Consider the following 14,821-nt stretch of genomic DNA (forward strand, 5'->3'; position numbering starts at 1 on the left):
AGGAAAAAATGGTTAAATTTAAGACAAAAAATAAATACGCGCGCGACTTAATTGTGCGTGATAAATTGAAAAATGTTCAAAAAAAAACGAAGATGAGACAAAAAAAACTTATTAATTCACATATCATTTTATGTTATTTCATTTAAAAACAGCCAAAAAACATACAAAGACATATAATTAAAACGGGGATTATAATTTAAAAGTTTTTTTTAAACTACAATAATTACTATTAAATTTTTCTTATTTTTTTTTTCTTTCATATTGTTTATATGACGATTAATTAATTATCCGATAAGTTTGAAAAAGGAAAATTAAGAAATATAAATATATTGTAAGCATAAAAAAGTTTTATTTTTTTAATTTAAATATTTTCGCTTCTTTGAAATTGATGAGAGAATTTTTGCGTCACTTTTTTTGCATCAGTTATTAAATTTAATTTGCTAATTTATTGTTTTTGCGTCATTAAATGTGAAAGATGCAAATTGAGTTTGGTTTTTTGCATCATTTTTGCTCAATTTTAAACAATTTTGCTCAATATTGAGCAATTTTTGCATCATATTTGCTCAATTTTGAGCAACTTTTGCTAAATTATTAATAATTCTTGCATCATTTTTGCTCAATTTCGAACAATTTTGATCAATTTTTGCATCCTTTTTCTAACAAGAAATTCAAATTTTTCTAAATCTTTTCAAAACATTTTCCCATCAATTTCAAAATCAAAGTCAAAAATCAAACGTTCCATTTGTCATCTATTCTAAGCAAAAAATTCAAATTTTTTTCATTTACGTTTAAAAATTTAAATAGATTATTAATTCAATTCAATTCAATTAATGAATGCATAATATCAATATATTATAAATATTAATGAATTAAGAAGAAAAAAATTAACGAATAAAATGAAATTCATATTCATATATATTTTTTTTTTTGTTCATATTGATTATTTTTTTTGTAAGAAAAATCTTGTGTGTTTTTTTTGTGGGTGTATGTGAGAGATTTTTTATAAAGTTAAATTTGCACATAAATATACAGTAATAAATATCATTTCTTGTTAAAGTTAAACTTCCATTTCAATTAATTGAGGAGTACAATGATATTTTTTTTTTTGGTTTTTTTCTTCACCTTTAATAATTTATGAATATCATTGAGAATATATTGATGATTATACAATGACAAAATATATTTTTCCTTTAATATAAATATGACGAATGCTTTTTTTGTATATTTCATCGTAAGTTTTTCATTTTGCGCATCTATGTGTGTGTCAAGGCATGGATATCATCATACTTAGTGAGAATACTCGAAATATGAGAATGTTCATGCCTTGCTCTGTATTAGGGATGTCAAATGTAACTCCTGAAATGTAGCTAAATTTCAAAAACAATTTGAAATCTAATTAATTTAGAAATATATCGAATAGTCAGAATTATTCAATTTATTTCTACATTAATTAAGTTCCAAATTTGTATTAAAAATTGTAGTACATTTCAGCAATTGCGTTTGACGCCCCTACTCTGTATAGTCATGTGAACGAACGAAATTTTAATTAAATTATAGAATATTGAATGAAAATTAAAGTGTGTTGAATGCCTATTAAAATCAACATTTTTTTATATATTTATATACTATTCATTGTGGACGGTTCTGTGTACGCGACAATTTCTCATGAATTATAGATTTTTTTTTCCCTTTAGTTCCTCTATAATGATAATATTGCACATAAAAATTTGAGCATTTGTTGACAAAGTTTTGTGTCTGGTTAATAATATTCAATACAATATTTAAATATTTAATGAGTAACTTAGTACTTTTAACACTTCTTCTTCATCAATAATAGGTTGTTTACTATTTATATGAACGATTTTTTTTTGTGTGTGTTTGTGTGTATGTATTAGAGGAAATAGAAAACGATAAAAATTACAGCAAAAAACTCTTTTTTTTTCTTCGTCTACAAATAATCTATTTTATGAAAGCTTAATTTTTTCATTTAAAAAACACTGAATATATTCATTACGATTAACTTTTCATTAACGCCACAAAAAGTTTTTTTTCCATTCTATAGCTTTTTAATTTAATTATTTTTATATACTCACGAAAATACGATAATTATGTCCTTTAACTTTTTTTTTTTATCAACATTTAAAGATTTTTTTTTGTTATAAAAAATTATTATTTTTTTTTTGTCGCTTACACAAAATGTCCACAATTGAGTCTTTATGGTTCGGTGAACGTGATGAGGCGTGTGATTTTGCATTTTTTTAAGCTTTTCCAAAAACTCTTTTTTTTTTCGATGATTTTCATTTTGAATTAAAATTAAAGGAAAAATTTGAATGCAAAAAAAATTAAGGAAAATTCTGTATTCTGTACTATAAAACTCCATTTTTTCACATTTTTAATCTCTTTCATACCTTCATTATCCACCACAAATATGAATATTTGTCATATTCTATATAAATTTCATTTTTTTTTTTTATATTTAGACTTGAATTTATCCTAGTGAACTAAACATTTCTTCGAACTACACAGAATTAACCGGAATGTACAGTCGCACATTCCATTAAAGCATCAGAAAAAATTTAAAAATTTCAATTTAAAAATGAAAAAATGTGCCACAAAATGTTTTTTCATTTAATTTTTTTCATATAACTTTTTTTTTTTTAATTTAACTAAGCAAATATGGACATTTATAAAGAGAAATAGAAATATCATATAGAAAAAGGAGAGTGAGTGAGTTTAGTTAAGAGAGAAATAGAGACAAAAAAACATTTTTTTTTTTCATTATTTCCTTTTCATCGTCTTTTTTTCAAATAAAATTCAAAATTAAAGGATTCAATAAATCTTAATTGTTTTTAGACTTTGAATTATTTGTTTTGAAGCTGACTTGCAAAACACGATTGCCTAATGTATATCCGTTGAGTGATTGTATAGCGACAACTGCTTCATCATAATTTGTCATTGTCACAAAACCGAATCCTTTGCATTTATTTGTCTGCAAATCTTTAATTACTTTAACACTCTGGACTGCGCCGAATGGTCTGCGTATAATGTGAGAGAAAAAAATAAGAGGAATTTTTAATGAATTTAAACAATTTTGGCTATGAAATGGAATGGATTGAAAAAAATGTATTTTAATTACCCAAACAATTGCCACAGCACATTCTCCTCGGTTTCAGGTGCGAGATTGTATACGAATATACACCAACCTAGAAAATTGGTTGAGATAAAAGGGTGAAATCACGTAAATTATTTTAAATCATAGGAAATAAGAGACATACTTTTGCTTTCGCACAAACCTGATCCATTAATGGCATTTGCCGACAATACAGTACTACTTAAATCACCGGTCAACGGTGAATAGCGAAAGCGTCCGCCGATGTGATGTATTGGACCAGTTGGGAAGCGTCGTAAATTGGCAGCAGCAGCTGCAGCTGGGGCTAAATATGCAGCAGCTAATGGTGGAATTGCCTTATTGATATTATTGCTTGGATTATTTGCAAATTTTACAGTTATTGGCTCCGAACACAACTTTGGTGTTGTACCATTTAATGCCTGTATGGCTCGTTCTGCTTCAGTTCTTTGATCAAATCGTATGAAGCCAACACCTTTTGATAGGCCTAAAACAGAAGATGTATCTGAATCTAAATTTTATTGCTCAATAAAATAATCTTGTAAAAAGCTATTAAGAATTTTTTCTGTGCCTTATCATCAATTCAGCATTTTTATGTATTGTCATCGACTTGACTATTGTTTGTACAAATTGTGTCGATAAAAATGTTGTTGTGGATATGCTACCAGAATGTTAATTAGCACGAAAAAAAATTCTTAATAGTATGTATTGAACTGATCGGAAATTGTGCTGTAATCTAAATTGTTGTTAAATGTGACATTGAGTGACCATAACTGGCAAATTTGATGATTAGTACCAGATAAGGGGCTGTTCACTTATTACGCATATTACGGGGTTTAGGTCTTTTTTGGCTGGTGTTGCTTTCTATGTACAAGATGATTTTGGGAATGGTTGGTTGTAAAGTCCAGCATCCCTAGTCTGATTGTGAGGCTGCCACACTTTGGACGAGGTTGCTTGGATAGTCTTCAAATTATATCCTTTAACAAACTTATTCCGGCACATAGCTAGGATACCAGTGGGACATTTAACGGTATCAGGGCTAAGTACGAGAAGGTATACACTTGACATTTGGTCAGTTTCGGCGTCAGACTTCGGCTGTCCCAATTTTCCGGTATCAGAGAGGTGGAGGGGAGAGGGGGAGACGGGGGAGGCAGAAATACGAAGAAATCGAGAGACAGGTAGACGGAGAAACGGAAAGAGGAGGATATTTCAGAAAACTCATTATTCTACAACATAATAAGTGAACAGATCCTTAAGGTCCATCATAAAATCCTTCAAATTTCGAATCTTCCTGATCAGTTCCATATCATCGATCCCATATTACCTGTTATATTATCACATAAAATGCGAGAAGTAATTATTTGTCCATATGATGTAAAAAGACTCTCCAAGTCTTGTTGGGTCATATTTTTTGGAAGTCCCGACACATAAAGATTTGCACCCTTAATAGCATCAGAACTTGGACGTGCAAATGACACTTTAATTGTCTTATTTTGCAAACGTAAACCATTAAATGTATTTATTGCCTTATCAGCATCTTCGGCACGTTGATAGTTGACAAATCCATAACCCAACGATTGTCCAGTCACTTTATCGCGTATTAATTTACACGACTCAACTTCACCAATGCTACTAAATAGTGCCTTTACTTCCTCTTGTGACATCGTTTGTGGTAAATAGTTGACAATTAAATTTGTCTTACTGGTTTCATCAGTTCCGCTACCAATCGAACCCGAACGTCCATTCGTATTAACTGCATCGATTCCGTTTGCGATCATTTTAGCTGCTTACTTTTTTTACTTCTTTGTAATATTAAAAGATTGGATGGACTTTTTTGCCTTTATTTAAAAAATAATTCAAATCACTTCTTATTTTTTTGGTCGCTTTTATGACTGCTATTTATGCTGCGTGTAATGTATATATGTTTATATACTTTAATGCTTTTGATTGTCCTGGGGGGTTGGTGGCTGAATGTGTGGAGATGTATAAATCAGGTATTGCGTTGAGCCAATTGAAATGAACTTTTTTTTTTTTTTTATGGATGTGTACTTCTTTTATGCAATGGTAATTTCAATGTGATTTATTATTATTATCCTTTTTTTTTGCTTAATAAGCGCAGGTCTCGAAATTTCCGATTTATATTCTTCTATTTAGCCTTTTTTTATCCTTATGAATTTGATGTTTCACTTTTATACTTTTTTTTTTGTCTTGGATATTTATTCTGCAAAGAAATAAGGAAGAAGAAAGATTAAGTAAGATTACTGTTTACTTGATGGTCTGTTTTTGTTTTTGATTGCTTATTTTCGTTCCTATTCTTATGAGACTTTTTTTCATATTTTTTTTCTTTGTTTCATTATGGATGTGGGACTTTTTATCATGTATATTGTTTTCGGTAATTCCGATGGTAAAGTTACGGAAATCATTACTTTGAATTGATAAAATACGGCCGATATGCGATTAAGGCCTTCTTTTTTAGTGGATTTACATTACGATGGATATTATTTCTGATAAACAGGGTAATAAATGGTCTGATAAAGCTTATAAAAAGCTATAAGTTGGGTCAGGATTGGAATGTATAGTCAATGAATATTCGTTTGGGAATTTATTGGGTTTTTGAATCTTGTTATATGAAGATTTGAGTGAGAATTGCAATTGCTTAATGTTCCGAGTGACATAAATCATAAAAGGTCTATGACGACACCGTTAAATCTATTCAAGGGAACCTTTCTCATTTGTGTCGCTCGAGATGTTAATTAAGATAGGAGCTTTTGGGTCTGAAATGCACGAAATGAATGAACTTTTGAGAATGCTCAAATAGAACACTTTAGTAATGATATGAGAGTAAATGGATGTTGTTCAAACAGATGCGTTAATTTCCCCAACCCTGTTCTCGAACGACACAAGTGAAGAAGGTTCCCTTATACTTCTTTTATTAACACCGAGTAAATTCCATATGACTGCCAAAAATATGCGACTTAAATTTCGTGTTGATGCAAGAGGTGCCTTAAAAGTTCCATTGTGGAACTTTCTAGTGTAGGCCTCGAACGATTCATCACACGACATATAGTTTATGGTATTTTCAAATTCTTTTTTTGGGAAACATTAGTGTGCCGTAGCACAAAGACTTCCCATAACTGCTTGATTCTAGCAAAATTCTTCAAAATACTACCCCGATATCTAAAAGTCAGTTGAAATTCGGCACCAGACTGGCTTTAATCTAGACTAAAACAACCGAATTCGGAACCAAGCCATAGTAACGCCCGAGTGACACAATGAGGTGAATCACATATTTTTCCGTAAAAATGAGTCGAAATCAACCGTCAGGATGCCATTAGACCATCATCGTTTTTAGATCTCGTAGTATTCTTTCTGGAATATGAAAGCATTCTCTTTCTCTGCTAGGGATTCGAACACGTAATACTGTTAAGGACGCCTACCTGATACCGAATTATTGATTGATTAACCAATCTGTTCTATTCTAGAACATTCATCCCTCACATCCTACAATGTTGCAAAGACTAAAATTTGTAATTACAAAAGCCACAAACATTTCAGTGGATTTAATATCAAAACCACATTTTCTGTATAAAATACGAAATCGTTTTTATAGGTTTTCATCAAGAATAAAAGTTTTCACGTAACCACGTTTATATTTTCCTGAATGGAACCGAAATTTTCATCTTATTTTAATATTAAAACGACATGTCAAGTTTTAAAAACCCACAAAATTTTTGACGTTGAATTATTGAATTAACGAGCTTCACAATTATTATGTAACTAAGCAAAAATATTCAAGATGAAATGGGAAGTTTATACTTGACAAGATTTCATCGAAAATTCCATGTCATGAAAAGTTTCTTTCGTCGACATTCTCGATCTAATTATCTGCACAATAACCTTAAAGATATTTTTTTTTTCTTAAAATAAACCCCCAAATGGAGAAAAAAAGTTTGTTCATATCTTATTCATGGATGTAATATGTATCCGAGCTAATATAAATAAGTCTGATAATCAATAATCAAAGAAGCATGACATGAGCAATTTTTTATCACACAGCATAGCAATGAATTCTCAAAAGTTATTTTCTCCTTTTTTTGCTATTTTCATCTCCAATAAAAATATTTTTTTCTTCTTCTTCTGTCATTATTTTGAATCCATCGACATGTTAGGGGGGTCATTTGTAAGTGATATCCATGAAGGTGTTGTGTTTTTGGTTTTCATTCTCGAAAGTAATGGAAAGAAACTTAAGAGCATTAAGAACACAAACGAAAATTGTTGACAGATACATAATTGTACTTTGTTTTGGTGATTAGCACGATGTTGCCAGCTTACTTGAGCGGCTCAATGCGTCAGATTTTTAACCGTTATAATGGACCAAAGACTGATGTCATGGTATTGTCATTGCAATTGTGTGTCTTATGGTTAAATCGACTAAGTAGCGGTCTCTTAGTGAACATGTTATGCGGTTTGAGATAAGGAACTGCATTTGAGCTAGATTCATGTACTGTGATATTGATTATTAATTGACATGTTTGTCCAGCAGGGCGTGACTCTAACTTCGAGTCGGATTCAGCAAAATCTGGACCTATGCTAGAATAAAATTGGTCAGAGGACAATATTTTCCGACTTATTTATGCCGTGTGTCCTTTTGGGAATTATCACTCAGTTCGCGTGGTCTTAAAAATTCTTTAGAGAAATCCAATAGCTTAAAAGTGAGCCTAGAAACACTCACTTGGTAACATTACTGTCTTCAACCTTCAAAATTGTCACTTATCATACGAAAAAGGACAATTAAGATTTTTTTCATTCCGAGACTCGAACCAATGATCTCAATGTCAGCATTGCAGTAATTAGATCCCGGAAATCCTAAACTGTTCCACCATCAAGCCACTTCTGCTTATTATCTTTTATCGACCATTTCTCTATAAATGTTGGACATTATTTACAAACATTCCCAGTAATAGAAATAGAAAAAGAAATAAATATATGAACAGAAGAGAAAAACGAAAAAAAGAAAAATATCAGTAATCGTTAAGAGAAAGAGAGATTGAAGGAAGCTTAAATGAAATGGAAATGGAGCAAGAAGAAGAAAAAAGTAATTTTCCGAATAACTTATCAAAAATGAAATTTTTTTTTGCCTTGCCATTTTTTTCATTCTCAATCTATTCGAGAACATTAAGTTCAGATATTGATCCTTGTGGAGGATGAAAAATTCTCACGCCATGCATTTTTTATGATTTTTTATGTTTGAAAATCTTTAAATTTTTCATACAAAGATGGAAAATATATATAAATTCGTTGCATTCTCAAGAGACACATGAATGGAATAAATAAAATTACATTAAAATGAATTATTTTCTCTTTTTTTTTTGCTGCTCGTTATTCAGCAGGAAAAATTTTTCAATTTCTCATCCTACTTGATGTTGATGCTTTAAATTTTATTAAAGATTATTTTGTTAAGGATGTTGTGGGTTATGGTGAATTTATTAATATTAATATTAAGTTTGGTTTGGCGACTTTTTGAAGTTTTTAAAATTTAACGGATTTAATATATTTGAAAATTTGGAAAGTTTATTTTTTGAACCATATTTTAAAACTTTTGAAGACCGTTAAATTTCAAATTTTGAATGTTCAATTTTTGAATTTACTATTTTCAAAATTTAGAATGACTTAACGTTTTTAATTTTTTCGAAATTTGAAAAATTTGATTTTTGAACTTCATTTACTTCTAAATTTAAGGAAATTTAACGATTTTTCATTTTTTGACATTTTAAGAAATTCAATTTTTGAACTTCAATTTATTTAAATTTTTGAAAACCGTTGAATTTCAAAAATTTTGAAATCGTAAAATTTAGATTTTTCTGTCACATGCTTAACTGAACAGCGCTTTAGTCAAGAATCTAATTCAGTCTCAATGACTTCAATACTGTTGTAAAATTACATCAAATATTCTTCACCTGACTTCACTCGAATTATTCAAACTTTTCATACTTTTCATACTTTTCGAGTTCATGAATTTCATTCGCGTGTGTACTAAAATACTCTCAAAAAATCTCAATGAGAATTTTTTTTTCTCCATTTTTTATGTTTTCATTCCACGTTTAATTGAAAGAAGAAGCACACAAAAAAAAAAATTGTTTAAACTTTTAGGGATTTTTATGCTTTTGAAATTTTAATCGAAAACTCTTTTATTATTTGCACTCATCTCAGTCAAAGCAGAGCATTCAAACTCTCAACAAACGTGATTTGCTTGCTAAAATGAACTTTTTTTTTATAACAAAAAAAAGTTTTTCAAATCTCGAGAGAAAATTGCGCGTTGTAGCTTAAAAGATCCTTGAATTAATTTATTGAGGTTCAAAGAGTGTTTTTTTAGTATTAATGGTAAATTAAGGGTTAAGTAATTCCATTTTTAAGTATTCGGATATTTTATTGAGTAGTTTGTTCTGTATGTTTGATAAAGAACTCGTTTTGGAGATGAAAATGCTTTAGTTTTGGTGAATTTACGTAATCTAACTCAATTTTATATTAAAAGGAACTTTCTGGGGTGTCTGACTAGATATATCGATTCAAGCTTCAATATTGAATAGCACAAGTCGGTAACTAGATACAAAATCTGGCTGAGTAACTTTAGTTGAGTATTTGTATTAGTAATTGGCAGACGAAAGCTACAGGTAGAGCCAGCTTTATGCGTCATTTCAGGAAGGCTATCGATCTGTACGGCCAGTGAAGTGAGTAAGTAAGAAGAGTAGCTCTAAACCGAATCCATCGCTGATACCAAGTCAGAGTCACCTCAGTTTTAGGTTGAATTTTAGATCGATGATCCAACATGTGCTCTTCAATTTTAAGTCTAAACTTGAGTTTGGTGATTTGACCTTAACCATACTCGGTAAGAAATGTTGTCAGCTACAAATTGCCCTTAAATAGCGTAACTATAGAACGTCTAGATCAGACCAGCTTGCGGTTTTACAAAAATTATTTATTCTTCAAACTGTTGCTGATTAATTGACATACATTATTCATAAACCTTAAACTTTTCAAAATTTTTGATCATTAGATTACACAACTTTTCATGATACTCATCCCCTCCCCCAAACTCCATCCACTTACCCCCAACAAACTTCTCAAAAATCCTCTTCTTATTCCCATAAGAACCACGCTACAACCATTTCTCAGCTCTCCGATTAATCCTGTCATAATATTTTTCTGTAAATCTGACACGCAACATGAAATATCCAGTAAAAGCCTTTACATTCCGTTCAATATAATAAATCCACGATTCAAAGCATTAAAGATAATAAATATTTCAAAATCATTCAAGTAAAAACAAGCACAGATAAGCCTCAAATCCATAATTCAAAAAAAGTTTCTTTTTTTCCTTTAGATGCCTTCCCTTATACATAATGAACAATTATCGTTACTCGCTTGCCATAAATTTTGCCTTTCTCAATAACAAATAAATCTCTATTTTCATTGCTGAATATTATAGACATTTTTGAAAAAAGGACGAGCTGAAAAAAAGGATTTTTTCTTGTGGTAACAATAGACAGATAATGGTCTTATAGACTGGAAGATGAATGAGAGTTTTGTCATTTGATGCTTAGGATTTTAACGGTTTTTTTGAGATTTGAATGAGAAATAAGAATTCAAAAATTCAAATTTTAACGGTTAAAATGATGAATGAATGATTTTATAACAGCTTAAACAAAGGAAAATTGATGAAAATATGGAAATTTTTAACAATTGGGGTTAGGGAGTGTCGTAACGAAACAAGTGTTCGGCTCTATGCATTTAAATCAGTTCTTTACATTATAACGGTTTTTAAAATTTAAATGAAAGTCCAGCATTGAAAACCATTTAAAATTCAAATTTTATCCGTTAAAATGATCCAAAATCCAATTATCACATTCAAATTTTAACAATTTCTATCATCATTCCATTTACATCCCTTAGAAACGAGTCAACGAACCAGAAAATCAAGTATACATCCAGCCAGTTATCTGTCTGAATGTATCACATTATATATATATATATTTTTTGGGAAAGTGCGCTAAAAATATATCCCATCCACAACTACACACACAATTTATTGCGCAGACATATTTATTTCTACGATGATTCAAAAATATCCACAAAGAGAGAGGAGAATAAGGAAGAATGAAAAGTTAATCAATTGTTGGTGAGTGCATGTGCAGAAAGTAGTTCCTTGTCTGCTAGTTTTTGACCTTCTAAAAATTTTCATTTTTTTAAAATTTTTACAACTTTTTACGTATGCCTTTGCATGTTAATTACTCTTTTTGTTTTAAATGCTAATGTTATTGAATTTTTTGCTTACTCCTGCTTTACGGCAGGACATGCTTTGCATGAGGCAGCAAATTACGAAATCAGGATGGACATGGGTAGCTCAAAAAGAAGTCGGCAATAAGTGTGAGGATGAGAATTTTTTTTTTTTGCTGAACACACCTAGTTTTTTTTTTGCATGCTAAAATACAGTGGATGGGCAACTTGTGTGATGCGGCACATTAGAAGTTGTTGGAAATGACATGAATCGAATGTCGTGAATTGTTTCGGCTGAGGCTTACTACCAAGTGAGGATTCCCGATGTTGAAATCGAGACTACCCGGGGAAATCGGTCTACCCGAGAAGTCAGTCTCGGTCTCTGTCTCAGACTCGACCTCGTCTCGGTCTCTGTCTGAGTGTCAGTGTCAGTGTCAGTGTCAGTGTCAGTGTCAGTATCAGTATCAGTGTCAGTGTCAGTGTCAGTGTCAGTGTCAGTGTCAGTGTCAGTGTCAGTGTCAGTGTCAGTGTCAGTGTCAGTGTCAGTCTCAGTCCTCAGTCCTCAGTCTCAGTCTCAGACTCAAATTCGGTCTTGGTCTCAGACTCGGTCTCGGTCTCGGTCACAGTCTCGACAAATTCTCAAGAAAAATTCAGAAAACCTTACAATCAAGGTGTGCCACAGCACACAGGTTGCCCACCACTGCACTTAAATTGGAACATAAAGGAAATCGTCTCTCCCAATTTTTAAGTTTCTTCTGCTGAGGATTCCAATTTTTTTTATCAATTTCTCTCAGTTCGTTTAATATTGAAAAAACATTGTTATACACAATTCGTTCCTATTATTCTCTTATGCTTCACCTTTTTCACACCTTTTTCAATGAAATTTTTCCATTGTTATTTCTGCTTTATCCTTTTTATTTCCTCTGTTTTTTTTTACACGTTGATGTTAACAGAAATATACAAAAAAAAAAAAAAATTGAGTCAAAATGAAAAGAATATATGTGTTTTATTTTATATTCTGTGTGCAGAGTCAAAAAAAAGGCAACGTGGAAATAAAGTAGAGAACAAAACGCCGCACTTTTCCGAATGAATTTCCAAACTCAACTGAATAGGGAGAAAATTTACTAAAGAATGAATAGGAAAATATTTTTTTTTTTTGTGGAAAAATGAGTGCATTGAGAGAGAAAAGAGGAAAAAAAAGTCCTCGTTGCTGCTTGCTACACCAACAATTGGATATTCTCGTACCATACAATTCTTTTTTCTATTTATTTTGTGAGATGTGTGTTGGGGAGGGCAAGTTGGGCATGTAGAAAGGTGAAATTGGGGGAGGGGTGACAAATGAATGTGAGAAGGTGAGATTGAATGTTGTGTATTGTGATGGTCACCGGACTGTGTGGGTGGCAAATGAGCAGCTATGGTTTTTAGCAAAGGAATTCATGACTAAAGTTCATGGTTCATATGCATATAATATTTAATGAAATGAAAATGCATGATGATGTCGGTGTCGGATGATGTTTTCTGGATATTTGAGTGAGTTTTTTTGTCTTCTTTTTCTTTTTGGTCAAGGGACGGAGAGCTTAACCATTGTCTGGGATGAAATATGGTTGATGTGTGTTGGGGCTGTGTGATGTTGTTGCTTTTTGATATTGAATTGGAAATTTCATTACCGATTTTTGTTTCTTTTTAAACGTTATCCCTAGAATTTTGAATTTTTGAAAATCTTTAAAAATTGAGTTTTTGGAATTCTTTAAATTTAGAAATTTGAAAATCTTTTAATTTTGAAATTTGAAAATTTTTCAGTTTTGAAATTTAAAAATCTTTGAGTTTTTGAAAGTCTTTAAATTTAAAATTTAGAATTTCTCTAAATTTGAAAATCTTTAAATTTTGAAATTTGAAATTCTCTAAATTTTGAATTTTTGAAATTTGAAAACTTTTAAATTTAAAATTTTGGAATATTACTAAATTTTGAATTTTTGAAAATCTTTAAATTTTGAGTTTATGAAATTCTTTAATTTTTGAAATTTGAAAATCCTTTAAAATTGAATTTTTAAAGAAACAATTAAATTCTTTTTAATGATTTATAATTGAACTGTCTTAATCATTTCTCATTATATCAATATTGATTTAATCATTCATCTTATTTATTGATACTAAAATCTCATCATTATGTGTATTTAATTATTGAAAACTAATAATTTCCACATTATCTATTGCTTAGTAATAGCTTAGCTATAATTAAAGATACAGATATAATTAAATCCTTTAAATAAATGAAATTGATTCCTAATATTCATATTGATATTTATTTAGACTAATTTGATGACATCCTAATAAGTTTAATTACATATTTTAATTCCAAATCAAATAGGTACACAAATCATGACCCAAATCGTACCAAAAAAAAGACAGTCGAAAAAGGATTTTGCATATAAAAATTTTCCAATTTCCACATCGTATCACATTGCACGGAAATGAAATTTTGAACAACCCCTTAAAAATTCATTAAAACTCATAAATGAAAGATTCGGTAAATCCGGAAATATGGCATAAAATATACCTTCCACCCCTTGCACTTACCCCACCATAATGAAAATTTAATTTTTCTTTCCTTTTATTTTTGTGTACTCAATTATTCAATTGCATTCATCTCCTTTTCGAATTTTCCAAACAATTTCCATTCAAAAGACGAACTTTTTCTTCTTGTTCCTGCACAAGAATTTTCCTTCATTTTTTTTTATGTCATTTCATCAAATGCTATGACTGGGGATCTATCTCAAAAAATGTATGCTAATATTACGCAATGGAATTTTGTTGGGATGCTGGAATTTTCCTCTATATAATCCCATACCCATTGTTTTGTAAGTATGCGGTGATAAAATGATTATCATAAATAGATGGAATACATACAGAAGTGAATGTATCAGGTGGAAATAATAAAAAGACAAATGTATTTGTCATGACATGGTTCTATTTCCAGTTATTTTACGGGTTGAGCTCCTTCCAATATATTTTTTCATACTGGAAGTTACTTCCACCCTACACAACAAAAAAATGACTATATTACTGTATAACTTTAAATGTATTTGTGTCTATCCCTTTTTTTTCGCTGTGTGTAGATTCATCATGTGACTGACAGAAAAGGAAAGAAATTTTTTTTTTGTCACAATGAGGAATAAAATATTCAGTCTTTGCAAAAAACACAGAAATAAAAAGTTTCATTCACATTACATTCATCTGATTGTACAGCTTCATAACTTATGCAAATTATACCAAAAAATGCTGTACCGCAGTCAGCAGAAGAAATGAAATATGAATCAGTGCTTAGAGGAATTTCATTTTGTTTCATGAATGAGAGGAGCCCGAGTAGCACAAGGTGTATGGTTTGGTATCACTAAGTTATCCCCTTACAGGCAATGAGCA

At 30.4% G+C, this 14,821-nt stretch overlaps 1 protein-coding gene across 4 annotated transcripts in view; it reads right to left on the minus strand.

Moving 5' to 3' along the window:
* Nucleotides 1–1,072: 1,072 nt before the first annotated feature.
* Nucleotides 1,073–14,821, minus strand: part of LOC139089144 (ELAV-like protein 1) — a 29,292-nt gene continuing 15,543 nt past the window's right edge. Inside the window, exons 1-5 of one of the 4 annotated variants that reach the window (XM_070638583.1) lie at nucleotides 9,085–9,122; nucleotides 4,452–5,348; nucleotides 3,276–3,638; nucleotides 3,137–3,203; nucleotides 1,073–3,035 (exon numbers count right to left, since the gene is read on the minus strand). In XM_070638583.1, coding sequence (XP_070494684.1) covers nucleotides 2,840–3,035; nucleotides 3,137–3,203; nucleotides 3,276–3,638; nucleotides 4,452–4,905 — 1,080 coding nt within the window. In that variant the 5' untranslated portion in view covers nucleotides 4,906–5,348; nucleotides 9,085–9,122 and the 3' untranslated portion in view covers nucleotides 1,073–2,839. Of the gene's footprint in view, nucleotides 3,036–3,136; nucleotides 3,204–3,275; nucleotides 3,639–4,451; nucleotides 5,349–9,084; nucleotides 9,123–14,821 lie in introns of those variants that run through there. The other 3 variants (XM_070638585.1, XM_070638584.1, XM_070638582.1) reach the window with 3 other exon arrangements.

The sequence above is a fragment of the Chironomus tepperi genome, unplaced genomic scaffold (genome assembly GCF_022539635.2).
Source record: "Chironomus tepperi strain 1889 unplaced genomic scaffold, CSIRO-AGI_Ctep_v1 contig_175, whole genome shotgun sequence".
Lineage (NCBI taxonomy): Eukaryota > Metazoa > Arthropoda > Insecta > Diptera > Chironomidae > Chironomus > Chironomus tepperi.